Raw genomic sequence first — 23265 nt, forward strand, 5'->3', positions numbered from 1 at the left:
CCCATACCTTGAAATTGCTAGAGTTGACCCAGTTGGTAGCGACACCATCCACCATTCTGTCCAGCATGGTCTGGTCCTGCTCCAGGTCCTGGGACTTGTCCTTGTCCAGGATGGAGTCTATGATGTCCTGGCCCACCTGTAGTCTCCTACCCAGGTCCTTCTGCATAACCTGCTCCATACAGTACTCCATATTCCACTCCATAGTGTCTCACCAAAGGTATAACCCCACAATATCACGAGACAAGTAAAAATGTATAGGCCTAGTCTGCTCACAGAGAAGATCTCAGGTGTAGTGTAGGCCTATATCCCAGATATATTACACACTTTCCTATATCCCAGAAAGTGTGTAATGTTTATCCCAAAAATGTTACCCTTTATTTCAAGGATATGCTGTGGAGATGAAATCCCGGGGAAGTCGAGAATGCAGAGATAACAGAGTCCAGTCAGGAACTGTCCAGAGGTTTTAGGTCACTCGTGTTCCAGATCAAACTACAAATATGATCGGTTGTGGACAAGAGGACTGAGGATGAAGAAGAGGATTGCTGAAATGATTGTACTTCATTCTTCAGTAATTCTTCGCTTTCCTGTAGACCTAAAATCCAAAGGGGATACAGAATTATTATAACAAGTACTCCAAACAATAGACCTCATTGTAACATACTAAGCAGCACAGTGTAATTACAGTCAGTGTAATAATGAGTAGCTAGTTAATAACAATAGTATGTAGGTGGACTACTGAACTGAGAATTACACACTAACGTTACATAGCAATAAAGCCCCATTTTTATTGAAGCATTGATACAGAATTTACTTAGCTAACGTTAGTTACCATGCTAGTTAGCTAGCTACTTCACATGTTGTGAAAGTTGCTAGCTAGTGTTATTGGTTTAGCCATGCTAGCTTAGTAAATGAGATAGCTAGCTAGGTATCTTTTGTGCTAAACAAAATGGATAACTAGCTAGCTAACTTGAAATATTACGAATGATTTGCTATACAGACACATAACTATCTAGCTAGTTAAACAGTAGTGTTAAATAGTTAGCTAGCTAACATTTGATTAAATGCAGCTAAAGTTATAAATCAACGCTGAATCAAGGAGCGCAAACGTAGCCAACGTTAGCTAGCTAGATGAAGCTAGCCGCTAGCTAGCATGTCCTCACTGTCTCTGGCTCCTCCAGCTAGCTAGCTAGCTAGCTAGCTTCCGTTGGCTAACTGCCTCTAGCAGCTACCAGCAAACACTGAAATTATGCTAACAAATATCAGCGGTCAATTCATTTAGACTACAATTAAGCAATTCCTGTCACTAATGTATCAAGGGATTATTAACTAGCTAGTTAGCCAATTACCAGTAATCTGCATCCAGCCGCTCGTCTCAGTTCAGATTCGTTCTGAAAAAATCAAGAGCCAGGACGCTGGACTTCCAGCAGTAGTATTAAAGCTAGTAGCAGACGATGAACCCGCACGTACTGTACGCGTGGAGCCAAGTACAGTACTCACAGCAAACGTTATGTAGCTTGCTAGCTAGCTCGATCCAATGTGTGATGATATCATCTAGCTAGCAACAGTTAATTTAAAATGGTTCTGCTAGCTACAGTAGCTATTTGGTTACATTGTTTACAGTAATAATTTCCAATGAATGTCATACATTTGTAGCTTGTTTGCACGCCAACAGTGTCCTCTGCTGTTTATTACTGAAAGCTCACTCTCACTTTCAAATATTTTATTGTAAAACAGTAACATTGACAATTAAGAGTTTGTACAGTGTGTTGTGTTGTATCTCAAATAGTTTCACAGTCTTATTTTATAATTAAACACTATGTGTAAGTAACCCTATTTGAATTTTAAAACAGCGCAGGTGTCAAACGCAGGCTATTATGGGATGACCTGATCTTAGAACTTGGTACTCCTTTTAAAAAAATGTGACTATGACCTGTTTGTCAGTAGAACCTCTAAATAATAAACTCAGCAAAAAAGAAACGTCCTCTCACTGTCAACTGCGTTTATTTTCAGCAAACTTAACATGTGTAAATATTTGTATGAACATAAGGGGGGGAGGGGTCAAAATCAAAAGTAACAGTCAGTATCTGGTGTGGCCACCAGCTGCATTAAGTACTGCTGTGCATCTCCTCCTCATGGACTGCACCAGATTTGCCAGTTCTTGCTGTGAGATGTTACTCCACTCTTCCACCAAGGCACCTGCAAGTTCCCGGACATTTCTGGGGGGAATGGCCCTAGCCCTCGCACTCCGATCCAACAGGTCCCAGATGTGCTCAATGGGATTGAGATCCGGGCTCTTCGCTGGCCATGGCAGAACACTGACATTCCTGTCTTGCAGGAAATCACGCACAGAACGAGCAGTATGGCTAGTGGCATTGTCATGCTGGAGGGTCATGTCAGAATGAGCCTGCAGGAAGGGTACCACATGAGGGAGGAGGATGTCTTTCCTGTAACGCACAGCGTTGAGATTGCCTGCAATGACAACAAGCTCAGTCCGATTAAGCTGTGACACGCCGCCCCAGACCATGACGGACCCTCCACCTCCAAATCGATCCCACTCCAGAGTACAGGCCTCGGTGTAACGCTCATTCCTTCAACGATAAATGCAAATCCGACCATGACCTCTGGTGAGACAAAACCTCAACTCGTCAGTGAAGAGCACTTTTTGCCAGTCCTGTCTGGTCCAGCGACGGTGGGTTTGTGCCCATAGGTGACGTCGCAGGTCATGTCTGGTGAGAACCTGCCTTACAACAGGCCTACAAGCCCTCAATCCAGCCTCTCTCAGCCTATTGCGGACGGTCTGAGCACTGATGGAGGGATTTGTGCATTCCTGATGTAACTGGGCAGTTGTTGTTGCCATCCTGTATCTGTCCCGCAGGTGTGATGTTTGGATATACCAATCCTGTGCAGGTGTTGTTACACATGGTCTGCCACTGCGAGGACGATCAGCTGTCCGTCCTGTCTCCCTGTAGCGCTGTCTTAGGTGTCTCACAGTACGGACATTGCAATTTATTGCCCTGGCCACATCTGCAGTCCTCATGCCTCCTTGCAGCATTCCTAAGGCACGTTCACGCAGATGAGCAGGGGCCCTGGGCATCTTTCTTTTGGTGTTTTTCAGAGTCAGTAGAAAGGCCTCTTTAGTGTCCTAAGTTTTCATACCTGTGACCTTAATTGCCTACCGTCTGTAAGCTGTTATTAACGACCGTTCCACAGGTGCATGTTCATTAATTGTTTATGGTTCATTGAACAAGCATGGGAAACCGTGTTTAAACCCTTTACAATGAAGATCTGTGAAGTTATTTGGATTTTTAGGAATTATCTTTGAAAGACAGGGTCCTGAAAAAGGGACGTTTCTTTTTTTGCTGAGTTTATTATAGCAACCCTCAATTATTCATTTTCGTCGGGGTTCCTTGTGTTTCAACATCACATATGACAAAGATATTACTAGCATGTGATGAGTATCATATGCCTCCCACAATTGAATGTCTTAAACTTTGTATCTATGTTATATAATACAATTACATAAATACAATCCAATTCTTGTTGACACAACGTCCCTTTTATTTCATGTCAGAACTGCGTACATTGCAAATAGTATATTGTGCATCACAACAAAAGTGCAAATATCCGTTTCTGTACCTGGTCCAAGTTACAGTAATGTTAAACAACAGCTCATATTATTTTACATTTACATTTTAGTCATTTAGCAGACGCTCTTATCCAGAGCGACTTACAGTAGTGAGTGCATACATTTTTTTCTCCGTACTGGTCCCCCGTGGGAAACGAACCCACAACCCTGGCGTTGCAAACACCGTGCTCTACCAACTGAGCCAACTGAGCCACACTAATAACGAATATAAACAACTACGGTAGTGTTCAATTGCTTGAGATAATGACAAATCGATAGTTTCTCAATACAGTAGTAACAATGGATGGATGGATTTGAAAAAAATATGAATAAAAATGGAATTATCTTTCAGTATGAAATGACAAAGAGAACCTAGTGTGGCTAAATCCACACGACCACAGTGGTTCTTGTCTGGACTGACAAGCATAGAATAAAACAAACAGAACGGAAGTGAGGCAGGTTCAATATTTCCACAGTTATTTTCCACAATACATTCCCTCGGCATATTAAAACAAAACCTATGAAACTGGTGAGGGACAGCATGGAGTGAGAACTATGAAGTAACAAGAAAAACATTGTACTTGGTGTTTTCTGGTTCAGCTTTTTTTTCCCTCCAAAGTGCATTCTTCATTGCAAAAAATAAAAATAAAAAAACATACCCTGGATAAACTAAATCAATTGACATGATACGCGGTCTTCTAGCAAATACATACAGTACCAGTGTTAAACCTATGTTATTACAGTTCAATATTGAGAAACATTTGAGAAGCCGCAAAGTAACATCAACATGTAAAATATACCCTGGGAACAATGGGTTCTAAGGGCCACCAACTTAACATTGACAACTTAGACTGAAGTCAGTTACAATAGGCGTTGAAGCGTCGCTGAAAACATAAATATGGTGTCAGCGGCACATCAAACTAAAACAACTCATCATCCCAGACATAAGGTGCTTCCCTCCTTGCCATGATTGGCACCTCTCTTCCTTCATCTCTCCATCTTGGTCCTCACACCCCTATTCCTCCAACCCCTCCCGCTTGATCCCTCTTTCCTGGTCCTCACACCCTCTTCATTTATCCTCCTCCTTTGTCCTTACACCCCTCTTTATCCATCCTTCCATTTTTGTTGTTGTTGCATTTATCCATCTTAGTCCTCATCCCCCTCTTGCTCCATCCCTACATTCTAAACACTGGGGGCCTGTATTTGAGAAGTGACTTTTCTTCATTACAGGTTACGTTTGACTATTTACAGTCTAAGGGAGGGGAGGGGCAGAGAGGTCCTGGGGATAATAAAGCTTCTTCTTCTCGGACAACTAGTTAAACATGATGGATTCTGGGTCCTGGTTCATCATCTGGGCCATGTGACGGAGGACATCCTTCTTAGTGATGATGCCCAACAGACGCCTAGAGAGGGGGGGGAGCAAAACAAAATACAAATCATTCCACCATCCAATAAACCTCGGAATGATTAAACATAGTCTATAGTCTTCATAAATCTAACAGCAAAGTAAAATGAGCCTAATGAGTTTATTGTTAGAACCTTCATAGGAGCATACTTAAATCTCTGAGCGGTTTCCCAAAGCCATCGTTACTAAAGTTGCACTTGATTTAGTGCATTGTTATAGGGTAAGCATTAGAATTAGACACTTCAATATTTGTAGCCATAGGTGATAATATCTCATAGGAGCTGATCTGTCATCAGTGTTGTGGAATAATTCTAATGTTAAGGTCAGATTTGAAAGGGAGAACACTGATCCGAAAGCAGCGCTGTCCTTCTTTCGATCCTATTATTATTGCCACATGCATCAACAACGCATTGAGCGAACGTTCTATCTGGGTGGTGTTTTGGGAAATGTATTCGTTACATTTTTCGGGCCGTTGTAGGAAAGATCCGTTGTTAAAACAGTCGTAAGCCTAAATTCCATCGCTATCGGGAAACCGGGCCCTGGACTGTATGTCGCTCATGGGCAACTGCTCGATGACTAAAACATAATAAATTCTAAACTCGTCTGGTCGACGAAGACTATGTTTGATTGGTTAATTGACTGATGCCAGACTCACCCGCTTCTGGTGACCAGACACTGTCGGAGGCCCAGCTTCCTGAAGATGTCCACCACGGTCTCCATGGGGGTGTGGTCCGTGACGGTGAAGGGGCTGAGGTTCAGGATGCGCCGCAGCTTCAGGGGCTGGGGGTCGCAGGCCTCGGCCACCTGGGGGTTGTCCTCCGTGAAGTAGACCACAGAGCTGCTCACCACTCCGTCCTGCTTCTGACGGGCAGTCTCTGAGAGGGAGGGAGAGAGAGGGTGAAATATCAGCTGTGGCTCCTCAGACGCGACAGATAATAATGAACTGACACATTGAATACAGTATTGCTCAAACACATGCTGATGGCTTTATATGGGACTTATGTTCTCCAAACAAAATTGCAATATTTAGCCTGTCATTTCACGGTGAAAACAACCTAATGTAACAGTCCCACTATTTTGTTAAATGGAACCTTTATTAGGAGGCTAGATATTGATGTTGTCGAGGGAGGCCATTTTGGAAGGGGGTTTCTCATTTGATTGTTGGATGGAGTGGGCCTTTGCTGAAAAGCTTCTTAAATACAAGCCCCTCATATCACGCATGCACAGCCTTGGATATGAGCGCATGTCGCTAGCACTGATATTTGGCAGCCTTCTCTTTCAGCTGTTATGGGCATCCTAGCTGTATGGAGAATGTGCTTTTTGTATCCTTAAGTGTCTACGCATCCAAGACCTTCGAAATGTTTGAATCCTTCTTGATCGTAATGTGATTTGTGGATTTGAATAAAGTATTTAAAATGTGTGCGTGAGAGCCAGGGTTAATGTCTTACTGATGGCCACAGTGAGTTCCCTGCGCTGGACGAAGCCGATGAGGCGCTCTGACTCTCGGGACACGACCACAGGGAAGCCGTTGTAGTCGGTGTCCTTGATGAGCGTCTCCACGTCCTCCACCGTGGTGCTGTCCTGGGTCAACACGGCCAGGGGGGGCTCACTGCGCCTGGGACGCATCACATCCGTGGCCAGGGTCCTGTGTACGGATCACATATTGGGAATTCGTAGGCGCTGTTTCTCAGACACAGATTAATCCCAGTTCCTGGAAGCAAAAGCATGCTCAATGGAGAATCTCCATTGAAATATATTTTTAGTTCAGGACAATGCTTAATTTGTGTCTGGTAAAACAAGCCCTTCGAGAAGGGGTGACTCTTGACTACTGCAGGGTTGAGACTTGGACTAGGGGAGGTGTGAGGTTCCTCCCCTGAGGAGGAGGAATGACAAAGTTCCTAATATGTATCCCATAATACCTGTGTGTGAACTCGTCCCTGACGTCCAGGTAGGGGTAGCCGTTGAGTTGGATATGGGACTCGTAGATACCCTCCTTCCCAAAGGCGTCCGCTACCCACTTACTGGTGACGGCTGCGGCCATGAGGGGGACGATGTACTCCAGACCGCCGGTCAGCTCAAACATAATGACCACCAGGGACACGGTCATCCGGGTCACACCTCCTATAACGACAAAACAAACGTTGATGACCTGAGTGTTTATTCTATCGAGTAATCCCTCCCCGTTTCAGTCTGTTCTCTTCCGTTTGGTGCCTAATGAACACAACCCTGATGATAACTCACCCAGACACGCGGCAGCGCCCACCATAGCGTAGAGACCTGGGGTAACACAGTCGGCTCCGGGACGACACCAGTTCTTAAAGATGATCCAGTCGTGGTGATGGTAGGCCATCTGCTCCACAGCGATGCCCACGATTCGCCCAGCGATGGCCCCCACAGCCATGCTAGGAATAAACAGCCCAGACGGGATCTGAACACAACACAGAGGACATAAAACAACATTGTTGAGAGGTGATCTGAACACAACACAGAGGACATAAAACAACATGGCTGAGAGGTGATCTGAACACAACAATCACCCAAGAGCACGGTTATCCTACTCACAATATCTCGGATCAAAACTTGGTAAGACTTTATTTGAAGGGCACCTACATAAAAGGACCTAACATTTTCATACTTCATAACCCATACATAATGCATTCATAAGCAGTTCAGTAACATTTCATAACTGCTTACGTCAGCTATCATAACCCCCATCTAGCCATGCCGTACAGCATACTGACCTTCATGCCGAAGGTGAAGATAGTTATTACAATCTTAAAGATAAGAGCCAGGGCCAGCTGCCACAGAGCGCTGTAGACCCCGGGTCCAGCAGGGCGGTCTGGGATGTCGTCCACCGGACGGCTCATGTTGGGGTTGTTAACGTAGTCACACAGCTGAGAGGACTCCAGCGCACCGCAGTCGTTGAACAGCTCGGAGATGAGCTCGCTGGTGCTGCGCCGCGTGTACGGGTTAGGGAACGCCAGGACCGCGGTAATACCCGTTATCACGATCACCTTAATCAAATCAATCACGTTTATTAATGAAGCCCTTTTTACATACAGTTCTCACAAAGTGCTTTACAGTAAACCAGCAAAGATCCCAAAAAGCAAGCAAGAAGCAGAAACTGGCTTTACATTTGAGTAATTTAGCAGTTGCTCTTATCCAGAGCAGCTTGGCCACAGTTGAAGTCGGAGCTTTACATACATCTTAGCCGAAATAAATTCTATAGGATTGAGGTCAAGGCTTTGTGATGGCCACTCCAATACCTTGACTTTGTGTCCTTAAGCCATTTTGCCACAACTTTGGAAGTATGCTTGGGGTCATTGTCCATTTGGAAGACCCATTTGCAACCAAGCTTTAACTTCCTGACTGATGTCTTGAGATGTTGCTTCAATATATCCACATAATTTTAATTTCTCATGATGCCATCTATTTTGTGAAGTGCACCAGTCCCTCCTGCAGCAAAGCACCCCACACAACATGATGCTGCCATCCCCATGCTTCACGGTTGGGATGGTGTTCTTTGGCTTGCAAGCCTCCCCCTTTTTCCTCCAAACATAACATTGGTCATTATGGCCAAACAGTTCTATTGTTGTTTCATCGGACCAGAGAACATTTCTCCAAAAAGTACAGTCTTTGTCCCCATGTGCAATTGCAAACCGTAGTCTGGCTTTTTTAATGGGGGTTTTGGAGCAGTGGCTTCTTCCTTGCTGAGCGACCTTTCAGGTTATGTCGATATAGGACTCATTTTACTGTGGATATAGATACTTTTGTACCTGTTTCCTCCAGCATTTTCACAAGGTCCTTTGCTGTTGTTCTGGGATTGATTTGCACTTTTCGCACCAAAGTACGTTCATCTCTAGGAGACCGAACGCGTCTCCTTCCTGAGCGGTATGACGGCTGCGTGGTCCCATGGTGTTTATACTTGTGTACTATTGTTTGTACAGATGAACGTTGTACCTTCAGGCGTTTGGAAATTGCTCACAAGGATGAACCAGACTTGTGGAGGTCAACAGTTTTTTTTCTGAGGTCTTGGCTGATTTCTTTTGATTTTCCCATGATGTCAAGCAAGTTTGAAGGTAGGCCTTGAAATACATCCACAGGTACACCTCCAAATGACTCGAATTATGTCAATTAGCCTATCAGAAGCTTCTAAAGCCATGACATACTTTTCGGGAATTTTCTAAGCTGTTTAAAGGCACAGTCAACTTAGTGTATGTAAACTTCTGACCCACTGGAATTGTGATACAGTGAATTATAAGTGAAATAATCTGTCTGTAAACAATTGTTGGAAAAATGACTTGTGTCATGCACAAAGTAGATGTCCTAACCGACTTGCCAAAACTATAGTTTGTTAACAAGAAATTTGTGGAGTGGTTGAAAAACAAGTTTTAATGACTCCAACCTAAGTGTCCTGTAAACTTCCGACTTCAACTGTACAATTAGTGCATTCAACTACGATAGAAGCTATTTAGAAGATTGTGATTTGGCCTATCTGCTAAATCAGTGCTAGTAACAAGTAACTCAATGCAAGAACTACCCTATGGGCCCTGGTCAAAAGTAGTGCCCTATATAGGCCAGGGAATAGGGTGCCACAGTTAGTTACCTCTAGGACAGGGTACTTCCCCAGCAGAGTGGTCTTCCTCCTCCTACACCAGGCGATGTTCCCCCGGATGAAGAGGGTTCCCCAGAGGCCCCCGAACACCCCCAGCAGGATGAAGGGGACCAGCTCAGCCATGTACCAGGGGGTGTGGTACTCCACGTAGAACAGGACCAGCCTGCTGTTGCCGAACGGGTTGATGGCGCGAAGGGTGAAGGCCGCCACCAACGCAGCGAAGAAGGAGCGCCACAGGGTCTTCAGAGGGAAGTAGTAACTCACCTGAAGGGGACAGAGATTACATAGCGACGGCAGTTCAACTGAAACACTTTAGCATGTCAAATGCAATGGATCAACAAAAAAAAAATAACAGTAACATATCTGGAAGTGAGATGACATTTGATTGAATGGACACAGCGGGCGATTTATAAATAGACTTTAGTATACAACACCTCCTCCAGGCTGAAGAGAACTCCTCCAATCGGAGCTCCAAAAGCCACCGACACCCCAGCAGCAGCAGCAGCCGATAACACCTGCACAAAAGACATACAGACTACAACTAAATACTTTCAAATTGTTTTATGTCCCAAAATTGTATTATTTCCGCAAACATGGGAGCGTAATGGGCTATTACCGTACCTCTCTGCGCTTGCCCTCGTTCTTGCTGTATTTGGAGAACAGGGAGCAGAAGAGGTTACCACAGCAGCAGGCCACGTGGACCAGGGGTCCCTCCTTCCCCAGGCTGAGCCCGGAGGACACAGCCAGGACCAGGGTCACCGTCTTGATCAGCAGGGTCCACTTCCCCAGGTAGCCCCGGATGATGAACCCACTCAGGATGGTCTTGATCTACACAAGACGACACACAGCGTCCCCTCATTGGGATAACCTTTGCAACTGTGCAGTTATCGGAAATACTATAGCACGGTAATTTTCTATTAGTGAACGCTACCATTTCAAAACACTCACCTCAGGAATACCTGACCCACAGGCGTAGGGGGCAAATACTCTTACTAGAGACACAGCCAGGAAAGAGAATAACAGCGCCCACAACACATACAGGAAGTAATTCAACACATATGCCCCGGCACCCTGGAGAAACAAGAACAGGTGGAATGTATGGGTTTAAGGACCTGATACACAATCATCCCACCCTCTATCACAACAAACACCAAGTTAAACCTCAGAAACTGAGAGTGGTTACATTTCCCCAAGCCACGTGACTAAAACACAAACTCAGTACTGCGGCTTTAAATCAAGAGGGCATCTGGTTGACGGTTATAGATCTGCTGACCTCAGAGTGACCGGTCATCAGCTCGGCCCACTTCTGCCACTGCGGACACTTGTCTCTGTCGTCGAAGGTGGTCTCGTTGGAGGTCCAGCAGCACTGCTCACGGCTGTAGTAGAACGCAGAGAGACACACCCCTTCTTTCAGATCTGTCATCCAGTCCACAGCCAGGTCTATCACTCCAGCCAGCGTACCTACACGGGAGGACACGCGGCACGAGATCACAGATCACACTAAGCAAGGGAACCGCAAAAGCCTAATCAAAAGGATTCAGTCCAGACGTGGTATTTCACAACTCTGGCTGTGTGACTTTTGATTGGTTGTTAGAAAGCCACGTGTCATGTCACATGGGTGCAGTATGAATCCCGGCACCCAGAAGCAAATCTGACGTGCGCCATACCACAAGAGACCTTTTGCAGGATGCCTCTGCGGTTCCTACCTGTGAGCATTCCTATGAGCAGCATCACCACCCATCCTGACCAGGCATCCAGAAGACTCTTAATCAGCTCCCAGTAAGACTCCTTACTCTTGATGGTGATCTGGAACAACCATCAATCAACCATCAACGGCAGGTTCAACGGATCGTTAAGATAAATCAGGTGGACATCGAGAGTTTTTCTATGGTGATGACGATTATGAAGAAGAAGAGGATGAAGAAGAATTATATCCTCTGGGGATGAAGCAGAAAATGCTTAGAGTGTAGAGCTGTGTGTGTGTGTGTGTGTGTGCTCCCCTCACCTTCCTATGGCGATCTGTGTCGCGCGACTTCTCCCGGAGCCAGTCGATGGTGTGGAAGTCTTCGTAGGTGCTGACGTCAGGGAAGGGCTCATCCAGGAAGTCCATCAGGTTCCCAGTACCATTCATCTCCTCTGAGGGAGTGGCCCCAGTACTGCTGGCCCCTGGACAGAGAGACAAAATAAGACTTTGTTTTTAGTGTCTAATGAAGGTCTTCACACATGCCCGTTTTTATTGTCTAATGAAGGTCTTCACACATGCCTGTTTTTATTGTCTAACGAAGGCCTTCACACATGTCCAATGGAGATAAACTTCTGCTTTATCCCAACCCCTCTAAAAGTCACACTCAGACAGAGGTTGAAGAGGCCGCGAACCCAGCCAAGTCAGGTCTCTGATTCCCAACACTGTATGAAGCACTATGCTGCCAATAATGCCCATGAGATGTATGAAATTGTTATTCCTGGCATTCGGTTCACCAGACAGACCTTGTGATACTGTGTCCAAGTTTTAGCTTGCGTTTGGACATTTGTCCAGGGCGGACAGTGGGCCCTATTTTATGTTCTTATTAGCATTTTATTGCACATAACTACATTAGCAGCTTACTTGGATAAATGGACGCTATAATTCTGTTATTTTTTTTCTCCTCTGGGGGTAGCTACGTCATGCAAAGGCAGTGAAAACAGTAACGTTACTAAGCAGTCAAGAATACAAAAGTAGGCTAGCTACTTGCGGGCCATGCATGAATACTGAATTACAAATCATAGATCAGTGACATATGCCTTCATGTAGCTATTAGATATAGTTAGTTATAGCAAGTAGATATGGATGTAATAAGACCGTTAATGCTAGTTAAGATTTGGGTAGATATGCGTCAACCTTTATTAATTATGGCATTATTAGACATACTATGAAATGCATGCTTACCGTCTCCGTCCATTGTTCACACAACCCGACTCCTCAAAATAAAGACATCTATATCTCTTAGCTATATAATCACCAATATTGAATGCATTTTGATACTGGGTTATGTTGTCACCAGCCAAACCTGTTCAGAAAATAGAGAGAAGAGGACGTCATAGATTTCTGCTTCCCACAATGCATTTGCTCAACCTGTCGACGCATGAAGGTGGAATTGTGAGGCGTGAAATGGGGACACCTTGTGGCTGAAAGAAAAATATTTTTCTTTTAATCCGTTTATTCATCTCAGTGCGTAGGCTACTGTTCACTCAGAGAGACCACCAGACTACTAAACCGCCTCTATAAAGAGTGTCATTTGTGTACTATTGTGTGTTGAAAATGTTTGTTTTTCTCTCCTTGACATGGCCTGCATATTCAACCTCCTTCTTGGGTCACAAGCTCTCTATGTCAGAGATCTGATGCAGGAAAAAGGAATGTATCACCGGATATTGTTCCAAATCAAATAAATGCACCACTTTGAGTACCTCTGTATAGCAAAACAATCACTTGATTTCTTTAAAATAGCACTTCATAAACAGGCTATTGAATGTATTTGATCAATTCAGAGTCTCCCAAATCTCTCCTAAATCTATAGATGACATGTCAATGCCCAATTAGCAGCTTAGCTTGTTTTGTATTTTTAGTCAACATAGCAACCAAAGAATCTGATGTCTTCTCACATTTCCATCAGCCTTATTTTAAAAAGGTACACACAGTCTGTTTTATTCTTATTTAATCTCATCTCCCTGGAAACACTCCATGGGGCCCCACAGTTTCGAAAGAGACAAAGCTAGTAGTGAGAGAAAATAGCATTTTCACCGTGTGTGTGTGTGTGTGTGTGTGTGTGTGTGTGTGTGTGTTCAGTGGCGTCATGCCCATAAAGGGCACATTAACCGCCTCCAACGTCGTTTAAGAGAATTTAACAGTACGTCCAACCGGCCTCACAAGCACAGACCATGTGTAACCAGGCCAGCCCAGGACCTCCACATCCAGCTTCTTCACCTACGGGACCATCTGAGACCAGCCACCCAGACAGCTGATGAAACTGATGAGTATTTCTGTCTGTAATAAAGCCCTTTTTGTGGGGGAAAACTCATTCTGATTGGCTCGGCCTGGCTCCCCATTGGGTGGGCCTGGCTTCCAAGTGGAGGGGCCTATTCCCTCCCAGGCCCACCCATGGCTACGCCCCTGCCCAGTCATGTGAAATCCATAGATTAGGGCCTAATGAATTCATTTGAATTGACTTATTTCCATATATGAACAGTAACTTCGTAAAATCGATGAAATTGTGGCATGTTACGTTTATTGATGAATAAATCAAAACAAAAATCTTTTGTTGTTACTCTGTAATATAATATTTTTGACATAGAATTAGGCATTATGATTATGGCTCTAGATTGCAGGGAAAGGTTCTTTTTTGTTTGAAAAATACAAAATTCTTCCAGAGGAGAATCATTATGCCTCCCTCCATTATGCCCCCACTATCCCCCCATCCTCACGACACCCCTTTGTGTGTGTGTGTGTGTGTGTGTGTATGTTTTGTGAATTAAATCTACATTTTTATAACATCCTGTCTGCATTTTAAAAGCATCCTGATTTAGGCTACAACCTCCTCACTGTGTGTGTGGAAATGGGCATCACCATAGATCTGAATGATGCTGTTGTTCAATGCATCTGACTCTCACTCAGTCACTCTCTCCTGACCACTGAGCAAAGCAGCGGCTGAAGCGAGCCTCCAAGGGGAGGGCAACATGTCAGCAAGCCGCTACTTTCCTCCTCTCAACTGCAGATGATGCGTGCATGTGAGTGAGTGAGCTACTGATCGTTTGAAGAAGTTATTCCCTCCCAGCCCGTGCTGGTAGTTGTAAACCCTAATTGGGCGTACAGTCTTTTGAACAAATTGAGCCTCGATAGGAACCTACTGGCCGTAGCTTCCTCTTGCTTCAACTGGCTGCAGTTCAGAAAGACAGGAGCAGAGAGAAGCAGTCGGGAGCCCTGGCTGCAGCTGACTGTGGCACAGAGAGACAGGGGGAGCAGGCAGCTCGGGAGCCAGAGCTGAGCCAGAGAGCGGCCACTCAGAGTGGGCAGCACTATGGATCCGGGGGTGTGCGCTATGGAACTCCTCGGGGTCTTCTTCTCTATTGGTGCCTGGATCTGCTCGCTGGCCACCACCATCATGTCCACCTGGCTGACCCTGTCCACCGACCTGCTGCCCGCGGAGAGCTACGAGCTGGGCCTGTGGGAGACGTGTGTGGTGCAGGACCTTGGAATTCTGGAGTGCAGACCCTATGACAGTCTCCTCGGCCTGCCCCCGGACATCAAACTAGCCCGGATCCTCATGTGTGTAACAGTGGCCACGGGCCTCCTGGGTCTCCTGCTAGCCATTCCTGGAATCTACTGGATCAACAGCTGCAACCAGGGCTCTGAGGGGTTGAGGGTGAAGAGATTGATGAAGATGCTTGGGGGGATATTGTGCTTGGTGGCAGGGATACTGGGTCTCATACCTGTGTCTTACATCGCTCACCTGACGGTCATGCGGTTCTTCGATGAGGCCGTGCCGGCCATTGTGCCGCGCTGGGAGTTTGGGGACGCCCTGTTCTGTGGCTGGACGGCGGGGTTTCTACACCTGGTGGCCGGCTCTCTGCTGGTCACCTCCTGCGTGTGCCTTCAAGAGGAGCCCTGCACCTTACAAATGCCTATACCACTACAGAGAAGACATACACACGTACACACTACCACTACCCCACATAGGAAGAGGTCTATGGAATATGTTTGATGAGCTATTGAGAAGTGAGAACAGTATTCTCAGTAGCCTCTGCCCTTCCTCTATCGATGGTGAATAAAACACTGCTTATCTAAAGCTTTTTCATGCTTATTTACATTAGCTATAGTTATTGAGTACTCTTGCTGGGACAAATCTTTCTCCATATACTGAGACAGAATTTGCACACAATGCTGGTACTCATTTCAATCCCTCAAACAGGGTTATGTGCATGCCATGTTTGCAAAAATATCACCTACATTTATCAAACAGAAATTCTTTATGGAGCCAAAGAGATACCAGCTTTTAAAGCTGCCATTTCTTCCTAATATGTCAATGTGCCTGCAATTGGTACTGTGTAAGAGATAGTGTGCAACGGTGCCAGAGAATTTGATGACAAGCCGTATATTGTCTGTGAAATGACTGTAAACTATTCTGACCAAGGTTGATTATTCTGTATGTCAATGTCAATGATTGTCTTGGATATCATATCTTATCGCAATACAAATGATTTTTTACAGCATCTGTCATCATTATTGTTGAATAACAACACGAAGCCAGTTCGAATGGAGCTGATTTCTCACTAGCAAGGCCATAAAAAATGTATCCCTTCTTGAAAGTCTTAGCCTACACAGTTACTCAATCAACAACTGTATTATAGGAATAATTAATCATACAAACTGTAAATAGAACAAAGAGAAAAAGTAGAACATTATATTGTAGAAAGCAAATAATAATGAATGTGCGGAATGTGCTAAGTATTTGTTTTAAATTGTGAAATTTACGGACTTGCTTGCAACAACTTGACAAGACAATGACTTCATGGATATTTGAGGATCTGATTGTATTTGTTTTATTTCTGCAGAAATGTCCACTATACATTCTCTCTAGTTAGAGGCCAATATTACTGATTTACCACATACATTATATCAGATATATATCAATATACATTATATCAGATATATATCAATATACATTATATTAGATATATATCAATATACATTATATCAGACATATGTCAATATACATTATATTGTATATTGCTCTGTAGTGGTTTTCTGACTCTGAATTGATCAGATATAGTGCCACAAGGCTACATATCCTATATTAGTTATATCCATAGTGTGGAGAAATCTGTACATTAAAAAAAAAGTTGATATTATCAAATAAAGAAAAAACCTGACAAAAACCTGACCGTGATTCATTCCTAAGCTCACAAACCACCTGCTTGTGTAACATAAGCGCAAACTGTTGCTAGACAACGATGAAGAAGTGAGTTTAAGTAAGGTGAGGCGACAGACCAAGTCCAGTGGAAACGGAGCTTAAGTCTAATTCCCGCTGATTTCGGTCTTGGCTCCTGGGCTAAGCTGTAGTTAATGAACATCATCATAATGAAACGCAATGTGAGGAATGTCAGACTTCCTGGACTTCGCCCATTACACTCAAGCTTGCTCAGGCAGGTCATGTTCTTAAACTTCATTTTTTACATTTAATTTCTCCTTTATTTAGCCAGGTCAGTCCCATTGAGACATGAATTCCTTTCTCAAGGGTTCCCTACATGGCCAAGCGGAAACAACAGCCGTAAAATACTTCCTGTCTATTTCAATGCTATAATTTCATCTCCAAATGAGACCATATTCCCTATGCAGTGCATTACTTTTGACCAGGACCCATAGGGAGCTGGTCAAAAGGACTGCACTATTTAGGGAATAGGGCACCATTTGGGACACGCACTTGCTTCTGAGTGTGCTCTGCTACAGTTCCTCTCAGGTCTTCACATTACGAGACCCCGCCTGGACTTTGAAATGCTCGGACTGCTCCCCACCGCCTCCCGTGTCCATGTTGTCATCTGAAAGATCCCATTGTTGTCCCCTCACAATGGAAGTCATTATAGCTTCCTATGTTAATCGCTTGATCTATCATAGGCAGTGGTTGGTCCTACATCAGAGAAACACATGGAGCCAACCACTATATGTTAAACAGCTCTGTTGTCACATGTCACTTTGAAACACAATGAAAGGGAACATTCGAAACCATTCTATCCTACCTCAATCTCACAGAAAACCACAACAGCTCTGTTGTACAGTGCTTATACAGTTATGTTCCTTTCTCGGCAGATTGTGAAATGCCTTGTGGGATATGTCTATCGCTTGGTGGTTAATGATTAGGGTCAGGGTGGTTGGGGTTATCACTATTGATGATTAGGGTTTGGGTTACGGGTTAAGGACAGGTTAGGTTCTGGGTTTGGGTCTGGATCGATGAAGTTCAATGAGTTGTATCGATCTATTCCTTCACTATCAACTTTACTGTAACAACTTTAGTATTGTTACAGACTCGTTTACAAAACAAATTGTACATCCAGTACTGTCTTACATCCTATTTCGCAACCAAGAATCCTTCGCTCATGCTGCCAAGCATACCCTCGTAAAACTGACTATCCTACCAATCCTTGACTTTGGCAATGTCATTTACAAAATAGCCTCCAACACTCTACTCAGCAAATTGGATGCAGTCTATCACAGTGCCATCCGTTTTGTCACCAAAGCCCCATATACTACCCACCACTGTGACCTGTATGCTCTCGTTGGCTGGCCCTCGCTTCATATTCGTCTCCAAACCCACTGGCTCCAGCTCATCTATAAGTCTTTGCTAGGTAAAGCCCCGCCTTATCTCAGCTCACTGGTCACCATAGCAGCACCCACCCGTAGCACGTGCTCCAGCAGGTATATTTCACTGGTCACCCCCATAGCCAATTCCTCCTTTGGCCACGTTTCCTTCCAGTTTTCTGCTGCCAATGACTGAAACGAACTGCAAAAGCCACTGAAGCTGGAAACTCATATCTCCCTCACTAGCTTTAAGCACCAGCTGTCAGAGAAGCTTACAGATCACTGCACCTGTAAATAGCCCATCCAACTACCTCATTCCCATATTATTATTATTTTGCTCCTTTGCACCCCAGTATCTCTACTTGCACACTCATCTTCTGCACATCTATCACTACAGTGTAAATTGCTAAATATTTCACCACCATGGCCGATTTATTGCCTTAACTCATTTGCACACACTGTATATAGACTTTTCTATTGTGTTATTGACTGTACGTTTGTTTATTCCATGGTGTTTTTTAATTTTACCTTTATTTAACTAGGCAAGTCAGTTAAGAACAAATTATTTTTTACAATGACGGCCTACCGGGGGAACAGCGGGTTAACTGCCTTGTTCAGCGGCAGAACAACAGATTTTTACCTTGTCAGCTCGGGGATTCGATCTAACAACCTTTCAGTTACTGTCCCAACGCTCTAACCACTAGGCTACCTGCCGCCCCGTTGTCTGTGTCGCACTGCTTTGCTTTATCTTGGCCAGGTCGCAGTTGTAAACAAGAACTTGTTCTCAACTGGCCTACCTGGTTAAATAAAGGTGAAAAGAGAAAAAAAGTAATATTCTCCCTCCTGAAACATTATGCTGGAGGCAATAAGGAGGTAACACAACGAAGTCAATGCCCTGAAGACAATAACTGAGAACTTCAATGCCAGGACGAGTGATTACACAACGGTGGGAAATCCAGAACATGTTACACAACATCTACAAAACAATAAACCTGTCATCACCTTTCAACCTTCTACCTTTAATGCCTGAGATTTACGTCAGCCAACCGCGCTAGGCCACGTAGTTAGGCTGTAGTAACGCTACGCTAAATACAGACTAGACCAGGGCTCTCCAGGTTAACCCTGTTCCTGGACAGCTACTGTCCCATAGATTCACACTCCAACCCTAATCTAGCACACCTGATTCTAATAATTAGCCGGTTGATAAGCTGAACCAGGTTAATTACAACAGGGGTTGGAGCAAAAAAGCTACAGGAGGGTAGCTCTCCTGGAACAGGGTTGGAGAGCCCTGGACTAGAGACTAAACCCACAGTCAGGTCCTTTAATATCCCCATCATGAGAGAGTGTGTCCTGCCCACTATAAAGTCCTCTGCATCCTTTAGCCAGACCACAACCAATCCTCTCAATGAGTTGAGTTCCTCTGCAAACAAAAAAAGTGTTAAACCCCTAACGGAAAAAGCTATTTTGTTCCCTCCCAACACAGTGTGCTGTCCACCGGATCTGACTGTTCTGACTTTCAGCCAGAGTAACAATCCCCACTGTGATTGTCCTTACTTCTGCTTTGAGAGGTCTGGTCAAGGACTCATATGCCCTGCCACTGCCAGTCTCAGCCTCCTCCCCTGCACTGTTCACATGAACGGGGCCCAAATGAGAAATAGAGGCTCCACAATACACATCACTTCTTCTTGGCCACTGGTGTCTTCATTTTGGGACCATAGTTAACAAGGACATTACTTAACTTTGTCAAAGCAAGTAAAAAAGCCTGAATAAAAACCTTTAAAATCCTCGAAAAAGAGCAATGAATGAACACATTTGGAAAAAAAAAAAAATAGAATCCCTTCCTCTTCTGTAGCACAATCAAATGGATTATATGATTTTGTGGGACCGCGACTGTCAAAACACCTATGACTGTTTCTGCCAGAGCCAATATTTGACTTCAACACAATAACACCTTACAACCCCTAACGGATGTCTCGTTACCAGGAAACAATGTGGTCTATGTGGTCTAATAGGGGCAGACAGTGGATGTGTTCCTAATTGCACCCTTTTCCTTTTATAGTGCACTACATTTGGTCTCTGGGCAAAAGTAGTGCACTATATAGGGAATAGGGTGCCATTTGGGACAAAAGCCAGTAACTACCCAGCGTTCACCAGTCAGTGGGGGAGCTCTACAGAGTGCAGACTGCAAGGCACAGTCAGGGATAGAGGATAATTGAGGTCCTTGCCGTGCTGTCTAAAACCAGGCTGAGGAACAATCCTGTTGTTACTCCACATCAAAACAAATACAGTGTGTGATAAAATTGTATTGATTAAAACATTGTCTCTTTTAAATCACATGATTTATCACAACTATTTCTGATTGAATTGTGTATAATATTGTTCCTGGATGTCAAGAGCCCTTAAAAGTTGAAGAATACATTTTCAATATGATCAAATAAACAGAAACGGTACAAATCTTGCATCATTTACAAAGAAATACATTCAAAGGCATCAGCAATACAAGTATGAAATGTAAAACATTTAATTGTAATCAGTTTTTAAACTCCCTTTGGAGTTATTGCAAGGCAATGACTAAAGACAGGTGTGTTGCAAGCATGTCCTCAAAAGACAGAGAAAGCACGTGTGTTTATGTACCCTCCCAATTACTGCTACTCTACAGAAGCAGTATTAACTAAATACAAAACACAGATATACTCTGACTGTAAAATAAAGGTGCTTTTTTTTGTTATCAACTAGAGCACAATCATTAGGTATAAGACTGTTACGAATCAATGTATGATCATGTAATCTGACATTTTAAAAGGGGCAATCTTCAGTTCAAACAATAACAAAGTGGTTACCCCCACCGCCGTTTTGGTAAACAGCTGAGGGACGGGGCTGGAGAAACTTAAGCATCCTCAAATTCATAGACAGAGGTATGGATACGAGGACTGACCATCCATGATACCAGAATTATAGTTTTAACCACTTTGACGCTATACAGTGTTTGCTTACAATTACTTTGTTTTACGAACAATGTTCGTAAAGTTAAACAAGTTTATATTTGGGGTTCTGATGGGTATAACAGTCGAACTAAACTCATGACGCATTTATAAGTTATATTATTCAAGAATCAAATGGGTGTACACTGAGTATACAAAACACTAAGAACTCCGCTCACATCAAATACAACATTGAATATGGTAAACTCATATGTCTGATTTCAGAAACAAACTAAAATCACAAGTGCTCATCAGAGCGGAAGGCAGGATTGTCCTTGGCCTGAGAGTTATTCAGACTATCCCTACCGTGTCCCACAGACCCAGGGGACAATGTCCCAACACTTGACCCATCAAAGTGTCTCGCCTCTGGACAAGGCGGCTCCACTCTGGGTCCTACCTTGACAGGGAACCTGTAGAAGATGAAGATAACTCCACTGACGATCATCATGAACGACCCTATGATCCCGACCCCGATTCCTGCCCCAGCGTTCTGGGTCACAGGTGCAGGGGGCATGTGGAAGTTCGAAGGGAACGCAATCGTTTGATTGGTCACCACCGAGTTCAGGTTCCACAGGAGCGGTATGAGAAAACACACAGCAGACAACAAGCACAGAGTACCAGCCACTGCGAACGCACAGCGGATAGGCGTCTGCTTCTCCAGGCCGAAATAGACGTTCCTGAGAGCGTAGACGGCGGCGGCGTTCCCACAGAACCCCACGAACAGCCCTATTAGAGTGAGCACCTGGGCCGTGGCGACCTCCGGGGGCGTGAAGGCGTCCGACAGCGCCATATTCTGACAATACATGACCCTGAACTCAGAGGTCACGAGTGTATGGCTATAGAAACACACCCTCCAGATCCCGACCCAGGCCACTCCTGAGGTGATGAAGGTCAAGTCGGCCACCTGCCAGACCCTCCACTGGATGAGTCCAAGGGTCACCGCGGTAAGGACCCAACCCACGGCGCTCAACCACAGGCTGACGAACTGAGGGTGAGCCGTGTGAACCAGGTATGCCATATCGTAACACACGGAGAGCCTCACCTTAAAACGGACAGCCAAGATAATCCACCGACAGTTCTCTCGGTCTGCCTACAGACAAACAACATCTTCCGATCAGATGAACTGAAGCCCCGTCATCTCAGACAGAGCTCATCTCAGACAGAGCTCATCTCAGAGAGCTGCCGTACTGAATGAACAGCGATCGATCTTCTTAAAGATCCTGTTTTTCACCCTCAGGCTCCAGACTCACCTCATATTAAGGAAGAGGCTTGGATACGTTGTCGTTTTCCTCAGATCCGGTCCTGCCGTCTCTAGGTTGGAAAACAAAGCAACTGCTGCCCTCTGAGTGGAAAAAAACATGAATGTGGTGAGAGCAGGCAGCCAATACATGTTTGAGGAGGAAAGACAAAACGGAGAGAACAATGACTGAATGGCTATGGCAACTGGTGCCATGACAAAGTCTACAAACAGGGAAATTACAATGGGGATTAAATGCAGTGGACAGGGACACATGAACTAGATGTTGTCAATAGGCTCTATGTCCCCATTTGAACTACCTCAAAAGGCTGTGGTCTGGTTTATTGCATGCCACAACACAATCAACATGTGTAAGAGCATGCTGAACGTGGGAGAATAAAAAGTTAACTTAAAAAATTTCATAACTGAGGTTGATGTTAAAATGAAAACATTTGTTCAAAGACACATGCAGTAACTAAGAAAAGCATGTGAACACATTGATTGAATACAAGACCGTGGGTTAAAGCATACTTCTAGAGAACCTTGACAAATGTCATTAAAACAGCAATCCCCATGTCTACCTCGAGCAGCTAAGTATCACTATGGAAATCTAGCAATTTGTTTGCCTCGTCTGAAAATTGCCTTTATAAATCAACTGTATGACGTAAAAGCCTGACAGAGCACGCTAGAGCGATAATCAAATACACAGGACGTGGTGATGAAAATCTAAATGCAAACTGATATCTGACAAAACAAACACATTACCTCTTAGTTCTGACGGGTTAGTAGTGACGAGAGCTACAGATCAGCAGTCAGCGTGCCGGACCGGCCATCAATCGTCCTGAATTCGTACCGCTGTAAACAAGACAAGACCGACGCTTCCTCAACTTGTACTACATAAAGTCACAGTCATAACATCTCTGTGAATGATTGACTTCTATTGCTATTCACCAGAAAGAGGAAAGGGAAGGCGGGGCTAATTAACCAATCCTACATCAGGCCACACTTTAAAACCCCTGCCATTTCTTAGCTTAGTCATTGTCGTTACGGCCACTGGCCAGTTGGGTAATAAAGGT

At 44.4% G+C, this 23265-nt stretch overlaps 4 protein-coding genes across 19 annotated transcripts in view; 1 reads left to right on the forward strand and 3 right to left on the reverse strand.

Moving 5' to 3' along the window:
* LOC115196015 (CLIP-associating protein 1-B) overlaps positions 1–1651 on the reverse strand; it is a 39790-nt gene extending 38139 nt beyond the window's left edge. For 7 of the 16 annotated variants that reach the window (XM_029756452.1, XM_029756455.1, XM_029756453.1 and 4 more), the window contains exons 1-2: positions 1347–1651; positions 8–592 (exon numbers count right to left, since the gene is read on the reverse strand). In XM_029756452.1, the coding sequence (XP_029612312.1) occupies positions 8–202 (195 nt within the window). In that variant the 5' untranslated portion in view covers positions 203–592; positions 1347–1651. The remainder of the gene's footprint in view (positions 1–7; positions 593–1346) is intronic. The other 9 variants (XM_029756460.1, XM_029756467.1, XM_029756458.1 and 6 more) reach the window with 2 other exon arrangements.
* Positions 1652–3534: 1883 nt separating this feature from the next.
* On the reverse strand, positions 3535–12727 carry LOC115196018 (H(+)/Cl(-) exchange transporter 4). Its single transcript, XM_029756470.1, has 14 exons — positions 12572–12727; positions 11651–11811; positions 11352–11451; positions 10919–11106; positions 10594–10716; positions 10267–10473; positions 10080–10160; positions 9637–9909; positions 7772–8044; positions 7272–7458; positions 6950–7151; positions 6479–6675; positions 5686–5905; positions 3535–5028 (listed from the first exon to the last, which is right to left on the reverse strand). Exons 1-14 carry the CDS (start codon positions 12582–12584, stop codon positions 4938–4940), a joined length of 2316 nt encoding a protein of 771 aa, XP_029612330.1. The 5' UTR covers positions 12585–12727; the 3' UTR covers positions 3535–4937.
* A 1553-nt stretch (positions 12728–14280) lies between these two features.
* On the forward strand, positions 14281–16372 carry LOC115196019 (putative claudin-24). Its single transcript, XM_029756471.1, has one exon. It carries the CDS (start codon positions 14697–14699, stop codon positions 15378–15380), a length of 684 nt encoding a protein of 227 aa, XP_029612331.1. The 5' UTR covers positions 14281–14696; the 3' UTR covers positions 15381–16372.
* A 3884-nt stretch (positions 16373–20256) lies between these two features.
* LOC115196020 (claudin-34) lies at positions 20257–23175 on the reverse strand. The gene is made up of 2 exons (XM_029756473.1): positions 22955–23175; positions 20257–22294 (listed from the first exon to the last, which is right to left on the reverse strand). Exon 2 carries the CDS (start codon positions 21968–21970, stop codon positions 21191–21193), a length of 780 nt encoding a protein of 259 aa, XP_029612333.1. The 5' UTR covers positions 21971–22294; positions 22955–23175; the 3' UTR covers positions 20257–21190.
* Positions 23176–23265: the final 90 nt, after the last annotated feature.

This window comes from Salmo trutta, chromosome 6, assembly GCF_901001165.1.
Source record: "Salmo trutta chromosome 6, fSalTru1.1, whole genome shotgun sequence".
NCBI lineage: Eukaryota > Metazoa > Chordata > Actinopteri > Salmoniformes > Salmonidae > Salmo > Salmo trutta.

What these genes read in the sequence shown, in the direction of transcription:
- LOC115196018 (XM_029756470.1), bottom strand. An exon ending in GCTCATAGGAATGCTCACAG is followed by an intron (nt 11,107 to 11,351) that starts GTAGGAACCGCA and finishes CCTCCCGTGTAG; the next exon opens with GTACGCTGGCTGGAGTGATA. An exon ending in TCTTCACCTTCGGCATGAAG is followed by an intron (nt 7,459 to 7,771) that starts GTCAGTATGCTG and finishes TGTTGTGTTCAG; the next exon opens with ATCCCGTCTGGGCTGTTTAT.
- LOC115196019 (XM_029756471.1), top strand. Translation starts at nt 14,697, where the DNA reads ATGGATCCGGGGGTGTGCGCTATGGAACTCCTCGGGGTCTTCTTCTCT.
- LOC115196020 (XM_029756473.1), bottom strand. Translation starts at nt 21,970, where the DNA reads ATGGCATACCTGGTTCACACGGCTCACCCTCAGTTCGTCAGCCTGTGG.